This window comes from Loxodonta africana, chromosome 3, assembly GCF_030014295.1.
Source record: "Loxodonta africana isolate mLoxAfr1 chromosome 3, mLoxAfr1.hap2, whole genome shotgun sequence".
In the NCBI taxonomy this organism is placed as follows: Eukaryota; Metazoa; Chordata; class Mammalia; order Proboscidea; family Elephantidae; genus Loxodonta; species Loxodonta africana.
Genome location: NC_087344.1, coordinates 206,182,788 through 206,201,758, shown reverse-complemented (window position 1 = coordinate 206,201,758; position 18,971 = coordinate 206,182,788). Strand labels below are relative to the sequence as shown.

Genomic DNA, 18,971 nt, shown 5'->3' with positions numbered 1-18,971 from the left:
AGTAAAACAAAAATCAAGGGTTAAGTCAACGGGAAACTTAATTTACTTCAGTCATTTGTTTGGACAGTCAGTTGATAACAAAAGCACTCTTGTTTCAATAGAATACACAGTCCCTACTCTCAAAAAGACAATAAAACTTTTCTCCAAAACCCCCAAAATAAATCACACATTTCAAGACCTAGGCTTAAAAGCGGCCACACCATATCAGAGCCACATCTAACTGGCCATTCTTAAGGTATTCACAAATGGTTAAGTGTGTAACATACCCGCAGACCATCCCGCAAGGACCAACTGTCCCGCAACAGATCTGCAACTGGGTCAATAATGAGGCTGTGATATTGAAACTACCTGAATAGATAAATACTCTAAAGAAATACAAGGGAGGGAAAGTACTATAGTCCACAGAAGAAACTTGATGGGCATCAAAGACTAAGGGAAAAGAAGGAAAAGACAGAGCCAAAAAAAAGAAAAAACCCTATGTTGAATTTTCATAAACGTTAGTGCTGTATGCCAATAATTATGAATGAATTTGTTGGAGAAATTCTGTCTGAATGAGCAGGGAGGCAGGCAAAGTAAGTTGTATGATAAACTAACACAAGCTGTCTGCAAAAGGAAATTTCTGTGATAATAAAAGGATAAGCCAAAATCAAATATCATTTTTTTTTTATAGTCTATTGAGTAGTTTCTACTTTATAACTATAGGACAAAATTTAAATCTAGCAGAAATCAAGGATGTCATTTGACAGTTGCATTTACTGTTTTCTGGGGGAGTGAAGGGGACAAAGGAATCCCTGGGTGGTGCAAATTGCTAACGTGCTTGGCTGCTAACCAAAAGATTGGAGGTTTGAGTCCACCCAGAGGTGCCTTGGAAGAAAGGCCTGGTGATTTGCTTCTGAAACATATCAGCCTTTGAAAACCCTATGAAACACAGTTTTACTCTGACGCACATGGGGTTGCAATGAGTTGGAGTCTGTGACAGCAACTGAAAGCTAACCAAAAGGTCTGCAGCTGGAATCCACCAGGCGCTCCTTGGAAACCCTACGGGGCAACTCCACTCTGTCCTATAGGGTCACTATGAGTTGGAACTGACTTCATAGCAATGGGTTTGGTTTGATTTTTATCGAAAGAGCACACAACCGATTTCTCTATACCTGTTTCCTAACTGGGGGCAATAACTGCCTTAACTACAATACTAGGCTACTATGAGGACCAAAATATTTTATCCAAAATGTACCACTAGAGTTTCTCTGGTCTTTGCTGCTAGGAAATAGAATTCCTGTCAAAGAACTCCTCTGCTGTCTCCAGCATGAATATACCTTTTAGCATCTGTGAAATGTGCAGTATTATTAACTACTTGTTGAAAACTGAACCTCTTTAATATCAAAATGCTAACTTAAAAAAACTCAACCTTATTACCAAAAGTTTAAGAGCATAAACTCTTTATGTTATTTAAAAATACTTTTAAAATGTGATTTTTCTTCCTGCAAAGACGTTCAGAAGCTTTGCTGTGAACAAATCCGAGCGAGAGCATTCTCAGAACAAGACATGCAAGAAAGACTTATCACTTAACAGTCACTTACATTTTTTTTCAATAAACTGATGAAGTAAGCAAGACTTGCCAGTTCCTGCATTTCCAATAACCAAGAACTTAAACAAAAAATCTGAAAGATAAAAAGAGACTGTGTAAAATAATTCCAAAACAGTTGCTACACATTTATCCTTCAACTACAGTCACAAAATTTAAGGCAATCTTAGCTGTTAGTACAATAATAGAAAAAATGAGGTAAACAAATATTTTGTGAAAATGACAACTATGTTGTCAAGTCGATTCCAACTAATGGTCACCCTATGTGTGCAGAGTAGATGGTCACCCTATGTGTGCAGAGTAGATGGACACCCCATGTGTGCAGAGTAGATGGTCACCCCATGTGTGCAGAGTAGGACTCCTGAAAGGGTATTTAAGGGTGTGACCTTTTGGAAGCAGATCTCCAGGCCTATCTTCTGAGGCACCTCTGGGTATGTTTGAACCACTAACCTTCTGGCTAGTGGTTCAGCACTTAACCATTTGCACCACACAGGGACTCTGAAAATGACAATAAACACATTAAATAACCTTTTCACACTTAAGTATTTTTTTAATATTTGGCTTACATTCAAATTGAGAGATTTTTCAAACAATGCCAGTGGTACAATTTGCTTTGAAGTTGGAAGTGTGATAATTACTCTTCTAATGAGTAACACATGTACATTTTCTAGCTACTATTTAAAGAAATATGGCCTCTCGGGCACAAAGGGTTTGCTCTTGGCTGCTAACTGAAAGTTTGGTGATTCAGACCCACCCAGTGGTGTCATAGAAGACCTAATGATCTGCTCCCATAAAGATCATAGTCAAGAAAACCCTGTGGGGTCACCATGAGTCAGAACTGACTTGATGGCAATGGGATCTTCTGGGTTTTATTCGAAGAAATATACATACCCGATGACCTGCAAAAATAGCCTTGAAATTTCAAGTGCTTTTTTTTTTTCTGTACCAAGGAAAAAATCTGGTAGACTTACAGTTAAGGGTTTGAGAAATCTATTCCTTTCTTCTTTTTAAAATTAGGAGTAAGTTTCCTCCCCACTTGCAGATTTTTGTGTTTTTACTTCTATTTCCTATATCTATGACTTGCGGAAAGGGCTGCTTAAGCTAAGTCTGTCAGTATATCATCTGTGAAATTTGTCTCATTCAGTGTAGAAAAAGCTTTACATTTCTTCTTTATGTATAGCAATAAATTTGGGATATATTATTTTCCATAAAGTAAAAATAAAGAATTTCCTAAATGGAATTTGTCAATTAGCATAACGTAACATAAATAACCTCACACTGCCCTTGGTGACTTACTTTGCTTTCTCTGTAAGTGAAGAACTTTAGTTCTGCTTAGCTAGGAGCTAAAGAACACTAACACTCTCTCACTTTTCACTCCTACTGCTTTGAGTTCATTCTCTCACACTTCGATCTTGACCCACCTGTTAACCCATGTGCTTCCCCGAAGACCCTGCTTCACGCACTTACTGATCAATTACCTGGTTCTTTTGTTTGCACCTTTGAAAGTGTCACCTCATCACTGCTTTTCCACAACCAGACCAAACACTCCCTATCTCTGGCTACCTTCCCTCCCCCAACTAAGCCCTAATAGTCTATTTCTTTGCTGACACTTGGCCTAGCTGCACCGTAAGAACTACATTTATTGTTACTCAAAGATCAGGCCTATTCAATCTCTTGTGATTTCCAAATGGTTACAAATAATTAAACTTATAGAAAAGTACTATTAGAATTAGGTCAAACATTTAAAAATACCAACAGGTTTATGCTTCTGGCTCTTTAAACACGCTCCCCTTTGAAAATTAATCATGGGCTGGTACCACAGGTAGGCATGGCATTCAAATTTAAATAACTATGTGGACAATGGACCCCCAAATCAAGATATTAACAACTGCAGTACAAATGGCTCTAGAAAATCATATCATTGGGGTGCCTAGAAAAAACAGCATCCTCAACCAAAAATGCACAAGATTCCCACACATACATTACATCTGAAGATGAGCTCACAAGGTTAAATTCCAAAACACTCATGGAAACAATCCACCATGAGTGAGTCAGCAATCAGTAGATTTTAGTTTTAAGAATTTGATTAAAAAAAAAAAAAAAAAAGTCTTAAAAGCTTGCAAGTAGCCACCAAAATATAACTATCGGTCTCTATTCATCCAGAGCAAAAGAGAAAGAAGGAAACCAAAGACTCTAAGAACAAACTAGTGTACAGGACTAACCAGTCTATATAAACCACAGCCTCATCTACCCTGAGACCAGAAGAACTAGATGGTGCCCTGCTGCCACTACTGACCATTCTAATCATGCCACAATAGATGGACTCTGACAGAATGGGAGAAAAATGTGGAACTTTAAATTCTTAAAACAAACAAAAAAATAGACTCACTAGACAGGTTGAGACTGGAGGACTCCCTGAGTCTATTGCCCTAGATGAACCAAAACTAGCCCCTAAGGTTACCCTTTAGCCAAATAACATACTGGCTCACAAAATAAAGAATATCACTTATAAGTACTGAGCTCCTTTAAAAAAATCACCTATATGAGATGAAATAGTAAAAAATTACATTAAAACAAAGATGAGAACATAAAGGAGCAGGGAAAGTAGATTAATGGAAATGAACAAAAACAGAAATATTGAGAATGTTCATAATTATGAAGAAAGTAACCAATGTCACTGAACAATGTGCCAAAATTGGTGAATGGGAACATAAACTGTTCTGTAAACCTTCACTGAAAACACAATAAAATATTATTTAAAAAAATTGAAAAACAAAACAGAGTATCCTCAAAATGATCAATACCATAAAAAAGGGAAAGTGAATGTGAAAGAATAAGATGCTATGAAAAAAAGAATAGGCAGATTTCCAGAATATCCAGAAATAAAAACTTCACTCATTAAAATTATAACCACCACTTGTCTGTTAATTTGTCATACCGTGGTGGCTTGTGTGTTGCTATGATGCTAGAAGCTATGCCAGTGGTATTTCAAATATCAGCAAGGTCACCCATGGTGAACAGGTTACAGCAGAACTTCCAAACTAAGACAGACTAGGAAAAAGGACTTGGTGATCTACTTCTGAAAAAAGTGGCCAGTGAAAACCTTACAAATAGCAGGAGAACATTGTCTGATATGGTGCTGGAAGACGAGCCTCTCAGGCTGGAAGGTACTCAAAATACGACTGGGAAGAGCTGCTGCCTCAAAATAGAGTCAAACTTAACGACATGGACAGAATAAAGCTTTCAGGACCTTCATCTGCTGAGATGGTATGACTCAAAGTGAGAAGAAACAGCTGAAAACATCCATTAGTAAAAGGAACATTGAATGTACAGAGTATGGATCTGGGAAAATTGGAAGTTGTCAAAAATGAAATGGAATGCTTCAAGATCAACATCTAGCATTCGTGAGCTACAATGGACTGGTATTGGCCATTCTGAATTGGACAATCATATGGTCTGCTATGCTGGGAATGACAAATTGAAGAGGAACGCTGTTGTTATTCATCGTCAAAAGAACACTTCAAGATCTCTCCTGAGTACAATGCTGTTGGTAATAGGATAGCATCCACATGCCTACAAGGAAGACCAGTTAATATGACTATTATTCAAATTTATTCACCAACCATTAAGGCCAAAGATTAAGAAACTGAAGATTTTTACCAGCTTCTACAGTCTGAAATTGATCAAACATGCGATCAAGATGCATAGACAAGGAGGTGGGGCCAAGATGGTGGAGTAGTCGGATGGCTCCTGTGGTCCCTTGTACAACAAAGACCCGAAAAAACAAGTGAATAGATTACATATGACAATCTAGGCGCTCTGAACGAGAGAGAGAGATGGTTCAGAAGCAGCGAGAAGTTGCCAGACCTAACCTGGCCAACACTGGCACCCTGCAGGCTGGATCAGCTGGCATGCATGGTGAGGCAAGCAGTGGTGCTTGGGAGGTGTTTTCCACATTGGGAGAGACCAAGCGGCAGGAAGTCTGCTCAACCTTCTGGAACCAGGGAGAAACAGCGCTTAATTGGCAAAAGGTAAGTACAAGCATCTAACCTACTTGTGGATCCAAAAAAACCCCTCACATTTACCTGCCCCCTCCCTGCTCTACTCTGGTCCCGGTCCAGCTTCAGCAATTGCTGTGCTCCCTGGGCCAAAGCAGGACCTGTTGTGCACCCTGAACCATTCTCCCGGCTTTGGAGAGGGAATAAGTTAACAAACAGGAAAAAATAATCTGCCAGCTCCCCTAAGCCAGGAACTCAGGGCAGGCACAGTCCCTTTGCCTAGGCACAGGCATAAGAGGCCCACAGACTTTGAATGCCTTTCACCCCTGCACAGACCTGTGTGGGCCCATTTCAGCAATGTAGGCCAGTATAGCACAGTGTAACAGGGCATATACCTGAAGCCTATTTTCATCTGTATCTGCCATAGGGGAAATGGCAGACTTGTGATATTTGACACCACCCTGCCCATTAAGCAGGGTACTCACCTACCAATATGAGGGGCCTGAGGACTGGTAGCTCCACCCACTCCACTAAGCCACCCACAGCAGGGTCCAAGAATAACTGATGACTCCCAGTTCTTACAGCCAACAGCATTGGGTACCCATAGTCGGGCCGTAAAACTCACCTACCTATGTGCTTTATGGAACAGGGACATGCCTTCCACCCAGACCCTCAGGGGCAGCTGTCAGACCCCTGCCTTGATCAGTGCATGACCCCCTATTACAGCCAGATACCTATGCCTGCTCCAATCACCCCTGCCCATATAGGACTGTAGGTGAGAGCCTGCACCACATACTTGATGACTGAGGACCTGGACACCTGGGCTTAATCCACACAAGAAAAGTAAATGGACTCCTGGGCTTATATATCTAGTAATAGCTCTAGCCACCTGGAGACAGGGCATAAGAGCATCAAAGACACCAACAATCAAACTAGCTCACATGACCAGACTATTTGGGCATATCAAAACAAAACAAACAAGATGCCAGCACAGTAAGCAAACATACAATAAATAAATATAATAACTTATCGACGGCTTGGAGACAACAGTCAATATCAAATCACATAAAGAGACAGACCATGATGGCTTCAGCAAGCTCCCAAAACAAAGAATCAAGAAAACTTCTGGAGGAAGAGAATTTCTTGGCATTACTGGAGGTAGAATCCAAAAGACTTAATATACAGAACTCTTCAAGAGATCAGGAAGGAGATCAGGCAAAATGCAGAACAAGCCAAGGAACACACAGGCAAAACAATAGAGGAACTTAAGAAAGTTACTCAAGAGCATAATGGCAAATGTAACGCACTGTAAGAATCTGTAAGGAGACGGCAAACAGAAATCCAAAAGATTAACAATAAAACCTCAGAATTAGACAACTCAATAGAAAGTCAGAGGAGCAGAATTGAGGCAATAGAAGTCAGAATTAGTGAGATTGAAGATAAAGCACTTGACACCAACTTATTTAAGGAAAAAATCAGATGAAAGACAAAAAAAATTAAGAAACCCTAAGAATTATGTGGAACTCTATCAAGAGGAATAACTTACTAGTGATTGGAGTGCCAGAATGGGGGAGGGGGGGATATCAGAGAATACAGAGAGAATTTCCAAAGATCTGTTGGTGGAAAACTTCCCTGATATTGTGAAAGATGAGAAGATATCTATCCAAGAAGCTCACTGAACTCAACACAGGTAGATCCCAAAAGAAAGTCACCAAGACATATTATGAAAAAACTTGCCCAAACCAAAGATAAACATAGAATTTTAAGAGCAGCTAGGGATAAATGAAAAGTCACCTACAAAGGAGAGTCAATAAGACTAAGCTCTGACTACTCAGCAGGAACCATGCAGGCTAGAAGGCAATGGGATGACTTACATAAAACCTTTAGGAAAAAAAACTGTCAGCCAAGAATTATATATCCAGCAAAACTGTCTCTCACATATGATGGTGAAATTAGAACGTTTCCAGATAAAGAGAAGTTTAGGGAATTTATAAAAACCAAACCAAAATTACAAGAAATACTAAAGGAGTCCTCCAGTTAGAAAATCAATAACATCAGATAACAACCCAAGATTAGAACACAGGACAGAGTAACAGGATATAATACCAGATATGTAAGTCACAAAAATAAATCAAAGCTAAAAGACTGAAAATAAACAGAGATGTCAATACGTAAAAGATGACAACATTAAACAAAAAAGAGGGACTAAAAAATATAGTCAAAGATCTTTCATATGGAGAGGGAGTAGAGGTGATATAAAGAAATTAAAGATTGGTTTAAACTTAGAAAAATAGGATTAAGTATTAAGGAAACTAACAAACCTACACATCAAAATAAAAAACAAGAAAAACAAAGACTCAGCAAAAACAAAATCAACAATGAAAAAGATGAAAAGAAAATACATAAAGAAAAATGAGTACAGAAAATTAAGTGGAACAAAAAAACTGTCAACAACACACACAAAAAGACATCAAACTGACAGCACTAAACTCATATCTATCAATAATTACACTGGATGTAAATGGACTAAATACACCAATAAAGAGACAGAGAGTGGCAGAACGGACTAAAAAACATGATCCGTCTATATGTTGCCTACAAGAGACACACCTTAGACTTAAAGACACAAACTAAAACTCGAAGGATGGAAAGTAATATATCAAACAAAGAACAATCAAAAAAGAGCAGGAGTGGCAATACGGATCTCTGACAAAACAGACTTTAAAGCAAAATCCACCACAAAGGATAAGGAAGGACACTACATAATGATTAGAGGATCAACACACCAGAAGTACATAACCATAATAAATATTTATGCAACCAACGACCAGGGCTCCAAAATACATAAAACAAACTAACAGCATTGAAAAGAAAAATAGATAGCTCCACAATAATAGTAGAAGACTTAAACATACCACTTCCAGTGAAAGACAGAACATCCAGAAAGAAACTGAATAAAGACACAGAAGATCTAAATGCCACAATCAACCAACTTGATCTCATAGACATATACAGAACACCCTACCCAACAGCAGCCAAGTATACTTTCTTTTCCAGTGCACGTGGAACACTCTCCAAAACAGACCACATATTAGGCCACAAAGCAAGCCTTAACAGAATCCAAAACATCGAAATATTACAAAGCATCTTTTCTGATCATAAAGCCATAGAAGTAGAAATCGATAACAGAAAAAGCAAGGAAGATGCATTGACAATTACTGGTGATTGGAATGCAAAGGAAACAAAGAAGGATCAGTAGCTGGAAAATATGGCCTTTGTGACAGAAATGACACCGGTGATAGTATAACAGAATTTTGCAAGATTGATTGCAATGACTGATTCATTGCAACTATCTTTTTTTCAACAACACAAATGGCAACTATACATGGACCTCACTATACATGGACCTCATCAGATGAAACACACAGGAATCCAACTGACCACATCTGTGGAAAGACGATGGAGAATCTCAGTACCATCAGTCAGCATAAGGCCAGGGGCCAACTGCAGAAAAGACCATCAAATGCTCATATGCAAGTTCAAGTTGAAGCTGAAGAAAATTAATACAGGTCCGCAAGAGCTAAACTACAACCTTGAGCATACCCCACCTGAATTTAGAGATCTCAAGAATAGATGTGACCCATTGAACACTAGTAACCGAAGACCAGACGAGTTGTGGAATGACAAGAAAGACATCATACACAAAGAAAGCAAAAGGTCATTAAAAAGGCAGGAAAGAAAGAAAAGACCAAAATGGATGTCAGAAGAGACTCTGAAACTTGCTCTTGAACGTGGAGTAGCTGAAGTGAACAGAAGAAATGATGAAACAAACGAGCTGAAGAGAAGATTTCAAAGGGCCGCTCAAGAAGACAAAGTAAGGTATTACAAGGAAATGTGTGAAGACTTGGAGTTAGAAAACTAAAAGGGAAGAATATGCTTGGCATTTCTCAGGCTTAAAGAACTGAAGAAAAAATTCAAGCCTTGAGTTGCGATACTGAAGGAATCTCTAGGCAAAATATTGAATGATGCAGGGAGCATCAAAAGAAGATGGAATGAACAGTCACTTTACCAAAAAGAATCGGTCAACATTCAACCATTTCAGGAGGTAGCATGTGATCAAGAACTGATGGTACTGAAAGAAGAAGTTCAAGGTGCACTGAAGGTACTGGCAAAAAACAAGGCTCCAGGAACTGATGGGATACCAATTGAGATGTTATAACAAACAAATGCAACTCTGGAAGCACTCATTCAACTATGCCAAGACATTTGGAAGACAGCAACCTTGCTGGCTGACTGGAAGAGATGTATATTTGTGCTCATTCCAAAAAAGATGATCCAACACAAAGTGGAAATTATCAAACAATATCATTAATATCACAAGCAAGTAAAATTTTGCTGAAGATCATTCAAAAGCAATTGCAGCAATACATCGACACATTACCTGTGTTTTACTGACTATGCAAAGGGATTTGACTGTGTGGATCATAAGAAATTATGGATAACACTGCAAAGAATGGGAATTCCAGAACACTTAACTGTGCTCACAAGGAACCTGAACATAGATCAAGAAGCAGTTGTCCAAACAGAACAAGGGGATACTGCATAGTTTAAAATCAGGAAAGGTGTACATCAGGGCTGCTTCCCTTCACCACACTTATTCAATGTGTATGCTGAGCAAACAATCTAATAAGCTGGACTATATGAAGAACAGGGTATCAAGATTGGAGGAAGACTCATTAACAACCTGTGTTATACAGATGACACAACCTTGTTTGTTCAAAGTGAAGAAGACATGAAGCACTTACTGATGAAGATCAAAGACTACAGCATTCAGTGTGGATTACACCTCAACATAAAGAAAACAAAAATCCTCACAACTGGACCAATAAGCAACATGATGATAAACAGAGAAAAGATTGCAGTTGTCAAGGATTTCATTTTACTTGGATCCACAATCAACACCCATGGAAGCAGCAGTCAAGAAATCAGATGATGCACTGCACTGGGCAAATCTGCTGCAAAAGACCTCTTTAAAGTGTTAAAAAGCAGAGCTGTCACTTTAAGGACTAAGGTGAACCTGGCCCAAGCCATGTGTTTTCAATTGCCTCATATGCATGCAAAAACTGGACAGTGAATACAGAAGACCCAGGAAGAACTGATGCCTTTGAATTGTGGTGTTGGTGAAGAATACTGACTATACTATGAATGGCCAAAAGAATGAAAAAAATCTGTCTTGAAGAAGTACAGCCAGAATGCTCCTTAAAAGCAAGGATGGTGAGATTTTTTCTTATGTACTTTGGACATATTATCAGTAGGGACCAGTACCTGGAGAAGGACATCATGCTTGGTAAAGGAGAGGGTCAGAGAAAAAGAGGATGACCCTCAAGGAGATGGGATGACACAGTGGCTGCAATAACGGGCTCAAGCATAACAACGATCATGAGAATGGCGCAGGGCCAGGCAGTGTTTTGTTATGTTGTACACAGGGTCACTATGAGTCGTAACTGACTTGATGGCACCTAACAACAACATGTTTTTATGTATGACTTAAAGGATCAACCAAAAATTAAAAAAAAAAAAAAAATTCATTACCAGTTACAATCACTCAAAAAAATACGCATAAATCTAATAAAATCTGTACAGGACTTGTACATTAAAAACTACACAATGCTGGTAAAACAAATAAAAATTTAAATATATGGAGAGACATACTATGTTCATGAATTGGAAGACATAACACAGTAAACATGTCAATTCTTCCCAAACTGATATATAGATTTAATGCAATTCCTATCAAAATTCCAACAAGATCTTTTGTACATATAGACAAGATAATTCTCAAAGGCAAAGGAACTAGAACAGCAAAAGCAGTTTTGAAAAAGAATAAAGTGGGAGGATCAGTCTACTTGATTTCAAGACTTATATAGCTACAGTAATCACAACTGTGTGATATCAGTGGCAGGAAATACACAGATCAGTGGAGCAGAACAGAGAAGTTGGAAGTAGACCAACGAATACATCCCTGCTGAATTTTGACAAAGGTGCAAAAGCAATTCAATGGAGGAACGACAGCCTTTTTCAACAATGGTGCTGTAGCAAATGGACATCCATAAGCCAAAAAAAGACCCTTGATCTCAATCTCACACCTTATGTAAAAGCTAACTCAAAATGGATCATGAACTTAAACGCAGAAGATAAAATTATAAAACTGTTAGAAAAAAAATATGAGAAAAATCGTAGGAGCTAAGGCTAAGCAACGAGTTCTTAGACTTGACACCAAAGGCATGATCCATAAAAGAAAAAAAAACTCTAATAATTGGACTTCATCAAAATTAAAAACTTGCTCTGCATAAGACTCTGTTAAGAGGATGAAAAGACAAGATACAGACTGAAAGAAAATATTGACGAATCATGTATTCAACAAGAGGGCTTCTATCTAAAATATATAAAGAACTCTCAAAACTGAACAGTAAGAAAACAACCCAATTAAAAATTGGGCAAAAAACTTAAATAGACACTTCACCAGGAGGATATAAAAATGGCAAGTAAGCACATGAAAAGATGTTTAACATTAGAGAAATGAAAATCACAATCATACCCCACTACAAACCTATTAGGAAGACAATGATACGTGCTGCTGAGGATGCAGAGCCAACAGGGATTCTGAGAAATTGCTGTGTTAAGAATTCAAACTGGAGTTGCCACTCTAAAAAACAGTTTGGCAGTTTCTTCAAAAACTAAATATGCAAAACTAAAGATACAAGGGAAAGATAAGTCCAAAGGACTAATGCACCACATCTAACACGGCCTCCACCAGACTGAGTCCAGTAAAACTAGATGGTGCCCGTCTACCACCACTGACCGCTCTGACAGGGATCACAATAGAGGATCCCAGACAGAGCTGGAGAAAAATACAGAAAAAAATTCTACCTCAAAAAGAAAGATGAGATTTGCTGGCCTGACGGAGGCTGGAGAAACCCTGAGACTATGGCCCCCGGACACTCTTTCAGCTCAGTAATAAGGTCAGTCCTGAGGTTCACCCTTCACCCAAAGACTGAACAGGCCCATGGAACAAAACAAGACTAAAGGGGCACACCAGCCCTGGGGCAGGGACTAGAAGGTAGGAGGGAACAGGAAAGCTGGTAATAAGGGAACCCTGTGTTGAGAAGGGAGAGTGATGACATGTCGTGGGGGTGTTAACCAATGTCATAGAACTATGTGTGTACTAACTGACGAGAAACTAGTTTGTTCTGTAAACCTCCATCTACAGAATTAAAAAAAAAAACTAAATATGCAGCTACCATATGACCGGCAACTGCATTCCTGGGCACTTATTCCAGAGAAATGGAAACTTATGTTCATTTTGGTTTGGATGTTCACGACAAGAAGTCCCTGGGTAGTGCAAACCGTTAATGTTCTCAGCTGCTAACCGAAAGCCTGGCAGTTTGAGTCCACCCAAAGGCACCTCAGGAGATCTGGCAATTTACTTCCAGAAAATCAGCCACTGAAAACCCTAGAAAGCGCAGGTCTATTCTGACACAGACGGAGTCACCACGAGTTGGAAGTGACTGGATGGCAAATGGTATGTTCATATAAAAACCTGGCCACACGTCTGGGGTCTTAAATGCTAACAAGCGGCCATCTAAGATGCATCAATTGGTCTCAACCCACCTGGATCAAAGGAGAATGCAGAACACCAAGGTCACACGATAACTATGAGCCCAAGAGACAGAAAGGGACACATGAACCAGAGACTACATCATCCTGAGACCAGAAGAACTAGATGGTGCCCGGCCACAATCGATGACTGCCCTGACAGGGAGCACAACAGAGAACCCCTGAGGGAGCACACCCCAAATTCTCATAAAAAGACCAGACGTAACGGTCTGACTGAGACTAGAGGAATCCCGGCCGTCATGGTCCCCAAACCTTCTGTTGGCCCAGGACAGGAACCATTCCCTAAGACAACTCATCAGACATGGAAGGGACTGGACAATGGGTTGGAGACAGATGCTGATGAAGAGTGAGCTACCTGTATCAGGTGGACACTTGAAACTGTGTTGGCATCTCCTGTCTGGAGGGGAGATAGGAGGGTAGAGAGGGTTAGAAACTGGCAAAATTGTCACAAAAGGAGAGACTGGAAGGACTGACTCATTAGGGGGAGAGTAAGTGGGAGTATGGAGTAAGGTGTATATAAGCTTATATGTGACAGACTGACTTGATTTGTAAACGTTCACTTAAAGCTCAAAAAAAATTATTAAAAAGAAAAAAAAAAATTCTAATTCAGAAAGCAAGACCAGACTTTCTGGCCTGACAGAGACTGGAGAAATCCTGAAAGTATGGCCTTCGGACATCCTTTCAGCTCAGTAACGAGGTCACTTCTGAGGTTCACCCTTCAGCCAAAGACTGAACAGGCCCACGGAACAAAACAAGACTAAAGGGGCACACCAGCTCTGGGGCAGGGACTGGAAGGCAGGAGGGAAGAGTGAAGCTGGTAATAGGGAGCCCAGGGTTGAGAAGGGAGAGTGTTGACATGTCGTGGGGTTGTTAACCAATGTCATGGAACAATGTGTGTACTACCTGTTGGATGAGAAACTAGTTTGTTCTGTAAAGTTTCATCTAAAGTACAATTAAAAAACAAAAGAAAAAAAAAAAAAAACCTGGCCACAAATGTTTACAGCAGCTCTATTCATAATAAGCTCAAATGGAAAACAACACAGATGTCCTTCAACAGGAGAATGGTCAAACAAACTGTGATACACTTATACCATGGGATACTTGGCAATAAAAAGGAATAAACTATTGATACATGCCACAATCAGGATGAATTTCCAGAGAATTATACTGAGTGAAAAAAGTCAATCCCAAAAGATTATCCACTGTATTATTACATTTATATAACATTCTTGAAATAAAAAAAATATAGAAATGGAAAATAGATTCATGGTTGCCAGGTTTTAAGGGAGAGTGTGGGTGGGAGGGAAGTGGGTGTGGCTATTGTGACCCTAATACTCCCCAGCATGTTTCCTCCTTTTCAAAACAGGCAACTGAGAGCTTGACATAACTAACACCATGATGAACCTATAAGTTCTTCTCCTTCCTCTGCCAGCCTCCTCCTTTGCATACCTTTGTTTTGACCTAATGTTAATGACTTTTTTCTGTTTTGATATGATGCAAATAACTTTCTTTTGTTCTGTCCAACCACCTGTGACTTACAACCCCCAACGGGAAATCAGAGCCCAGATGTCTGACATGTATATCTTTAGCCTGATGAGGAGATGTCCCACATGTATCTCTTTAGTCTGATAAAGAGTCTCTTGTCACTATCTTGTAATGAATAACTCCTCTGCCATGCCAACTGTGGGTTACAAAGACACTTCTAACCCTTTCAAAAATTCTACATAAGCTCCAACGTAAAATTGCTTTTTGGAACTCCACAGAGACAGTTCGTGTTGCTGTCGGGTCACCGCTGGTATATACATCTCCTAAATAAACTTTCTCACTCTTTCTGACTTGGAGTACGTTTCATTGGCTCAACTGTTTCAGGGCACAGGCCCTAGTCGGGCAACACTATAAAAGAGCAAAGTGAGGGATCCTTGCAGTGATGGAACACTCTGTATCTTGACTGTGTCACTGTCATTGTCCTGGTTGTGATATTTGCACTACAGTTTTATAAGATGTTACTAGTGGAGGAAACTGGGTAAAGGGTACATGGGATCTGTCTGTACTTCTTAAAACTGTATGTGAATTTATAATGATCTCAAAATAAAAGTTCAATTAAAAAAAAAGGCGACATTATCTGACGTGAATGAATTATGTATAGTCCCAAACTAAAAGAATTACCAAAGGATGTGCTTTAAGGAAACAGAACCGAGAAGGAAGGATAAGAAGCAAAGCCATCTACTTTATTATTTCCTGTCTGAAGATACATGTGTTTGGCTAATGCATATAAACCAAGCATCATAAGAGGCAATTAATTATTAGACAAATAATGGTATAATACAATCATACCCCAAGGTATGCCCTTTTAGGTGACAAGATTTCAGCTTTATGAGGAGTTTCAGTTGATACTCCTGTTAATGAGGCTGACTGAGATTTCATACACCAGCTTGCTGAACAGGAGCCAGGTTCACGTGCCAGTCTCCACGCTGGTGGTGGGAAGCACCACCCATCTGTGTCACGTGCTCCTGGTCTGCTAAGCTCACGGCAGTGATGGTCTCACACACCATGCCCCGCATCAGTGAGCAGACCTGCATTGGGCTGATTTTTTTATTATCTGGGAGATTTTTTTTTTTCCTTTTCCTTGCTTTAACGTGAATTATATATACACTGAGTATAAAATGTTATGTTCTGTACATTAGTGTACAGCGCTTAAGAGCTACAAAAAAAAGCTTCAAGAGCAGGTAAATTCAGAGTAATTAATGAAGGGAAATTGCCTGGTTAGGTTGCACTGAGGTGATTGTGAACTAGTTAAGGAATTATTTCTATTTTCTCTAGTGTTGTTTTATTACAATTGGGTATTAATTTGGAGGCCCAAATAAAAACTTTTTTCTTGCCCAATATATATCACTTTCACCCAATGAGTGCTTCCTTAGGAATGAAGGTATAGGGAAGACCGTATTACAAAACAGAAAATCCAAAGTGAATATATTCTACTGTATACTTTTAATTTTTCATATGAGAAATGTTAAAGGAGAGGTAATAAATAATTGGAAAGCAGTCTAGGGTAAATGTCAACCACTCAGAAGACAGACAAAATACAGACCAGGAACAAAATGGCCTCCAAGCCACTGAAACAGTAGAAGTACAGCCAAAGGGTTAAAGGCTTTATAGATGGACTTTATAGGTGAATCCTCTATATTTTGCAACTTACTGATTTCTTTTTACATTCATTTCAAGCAACTTCTATGATCTAATTTCCCAGACACAGCAGGTTAGAAAGCATATACTAAAGTGGGACTGTGTTGGAATCGACTCGACAGCAATGGGTTTGGTTTGGTTTTGGTGAGCTACAGGCACGGTGACAATCAACTGCTGACACCAAAGGCAACCGCTGACGGCAGGAAAGGGGCAGGAGAAGTGACTGTGTAATACAGCCCAGCTCACCGTGTTCAACAACTGATATTCAATGGCAACCTTAGTCTTCGGGAAAACTAAAATCATACTCAGTAGGTAAGACATGACCTTTGCCTTCCTAATTTCACCCCCAAGCAACAGTTTTGCTTTTGAAGATTTCTGAAGGTCGGAAATCAATGGTGTCACTGATTGCACTTTGGTTTAATGTGTTTTACTTCCTACAGAAGAGGAAAGGAGTGTAGGGTGCCCATTAGAGTTTGGGTAGGGTGGAGTTATTCTGAGAACGATTCCTTGATTTCTGGAGTAGGGGACCAATTGGTTTGTGATACCAAGAACTGAGAGGAATACTGAAGGTTTTGAGGAGGAATACATTTGAGGCCAAATAACAAGTGCAGGGAAACCCTGGTGGCGTGGTGGCTAAGAGGTACAGCTGTTAACCAAAAGGTCGGCAGCTGGAAACCACCAGACACTCCTCACAAACTCTATGGGGGCAGTTCTACTTTGTCCTATAGGGTCGCTATGAGTTGGAATCAACTTGGCGGCAACAGGTTTGGTTTGGTTTTAATGAGTGCAGATTCAGAGATTAAACTTAAAATATCTGTGAGCCAAATAGGTGAAGATTTCGGGAGGCAGCTCTCCTATGGGGCTGAACATGCAAAGAGAAGCTAAGTAAGATAAAGGCTGGAGAGTGTCTGCTGCATTTGGCCATCAGCAACCTTGGTGAAATCAACTTCACTTGAGGAGGGGCCAAAGCCTAATTACAGTCAGTCAAAGAAGGAGGGAGTAAGATGCTGCAGATAGAAAGTATCCACACCTCTTACAAGAAGCCTGGCAGTGAGCTATTGCAATTGCCGTCAATAAGTGGTAAATCTGTAAAAAGTCAAATTGGCAAAAGTTGTGTGATAAATAGGCTTACAATAATGACACTCCCCCTCCCCCCCCCAAAAAGTAGGTGCTGAGGCTGCTTATGTACAACCAAAAACCTCGTGGGATTTGGTTCCTTGGCTTGGAGGTTTAGGGTCATGGTTTCATGGGACATTCCAGTTAAATGGCCTGATAACGTGTTTAGAGTTCCATCCCTACTTCACTGCTTAGTTCCCAGGGTCATAAAAGCAAGCGGCCAACCAAGGTACAAATGCTCTCTTATCGCCTGGGGCAGCAGAGGAAGGAGGAGAGTCAGGAATAGGAGGAGGATACGGAACGTGTGGCTAACTGCCTCCATTTGCCGTGAGACCAGAACTGGATCAAAGATTCTCTAGAAGATTCCCGATTAAAAGGGGGGGATATGTAGAACAGAATTTCAAATTCTTATGGACTCCAGGCTATCTGAAGCCATGGAGTCTGGATGAATCCCTGAAACTACTGCCCAGAGATAATCTTTTTTTTTTTTTTTTAATTGTGCTTTAAGTGAAAGTTTACATATCAGGTCAGTCTCTCATACAAAAATTTGTATACACCTTGCTGTGTACTCCTAGTTGCTCTCCCCCTAATGATACAGCACACTCTCTCCATCCGGTATTCCCCGGGTCCATTCAGCCAGCTTCTGTCCGCCTCTGCCTACTCATCTACCCTCCAGAAGTGAGCTGTCCACATAGACTCATGTGTCTACTTGAGCCAAGAAGCTCACTCCACACCAGTATCATTTTCTATTCCATAGTCCAGTCCAATCCCTGTCTGAAGAATTGGCTTTGAGAATGTTTCCAGTATTGGGCCAACAGAAGGTCTGGGGACCATGACCTCCAGGGTCCTTCCAGTCTCAGTCGGACCATTAAGTCTGGTCTTTTCCCAGAGATAATCTTTAAACTTAAACTAAAAAAAAAATCCCCTGAAGTATTCTTGAAACCAAACAACAGTTTATTTAGCTTAACTAGTAAAGAATGTCTACCCTGAGCATTGTGCTCTTTCAAGATCTATCTATAAGGGATCAAACTGACAACTGCAACTCGAAAGATTACATGGGAAACTCAGGGGGCAATGAGTTTATGTTAATGGGGGAGGAATAACTCAGAAAAGGAGGGTGAAAATCATTGCACAACTCGAAGACTATAATCGGCGTCACTGAATTGTGAATTGTACATATAGAAACTGGTGAACTGGTAATATGTTTTACTGTGTATATTCTCAAAAACAACAAAGAAAATTAAAAAAAAAAAAAAAAAGGGAAGAAACCTGTGTTAGAAACAGATGGGGTAAAGGAGGATGCAAAAAGAAAAGTTTTTTTTTTTTTTTAAGTAAAGGACAGGAAATGGCCAGTGGAGAAAGAAAAGCAGGAAAACGTGAAAGAAATTCAAAGATGGGGTCTAAAGTGTAAG

At 39.7% G+C, this 18,971-nt stretch overlaps 1 protein-coding gene across 2 annotated transcripts in view; it reads right to left on the bottom strand.

The window, feature by feature from the left end:
* The window catches only part of RAB4A (RAB4A, member RAS oncogene family), a 57,798-nt gene that overhangs the window by 28,690 nt on the left and 10,137 nt on the right, over positions 1-18,971 (bottom strand). The window contains exon 2 of one of the 2 annotated variants that reach the window (XM_064282911.1): positions 1,581-1,661. The exons of the other annotated variant lie outside the window; for it this stretch is intronic. Coding sequence (XP_064138981.1) covers positions 1,581-1,661 — 81 coding nt within the window. The remainder of the gene's footprint in view (positions 1-1,580; positions 1,662-18,971) is intronic. 2 annotated transcript variants of the gene reach the window in all.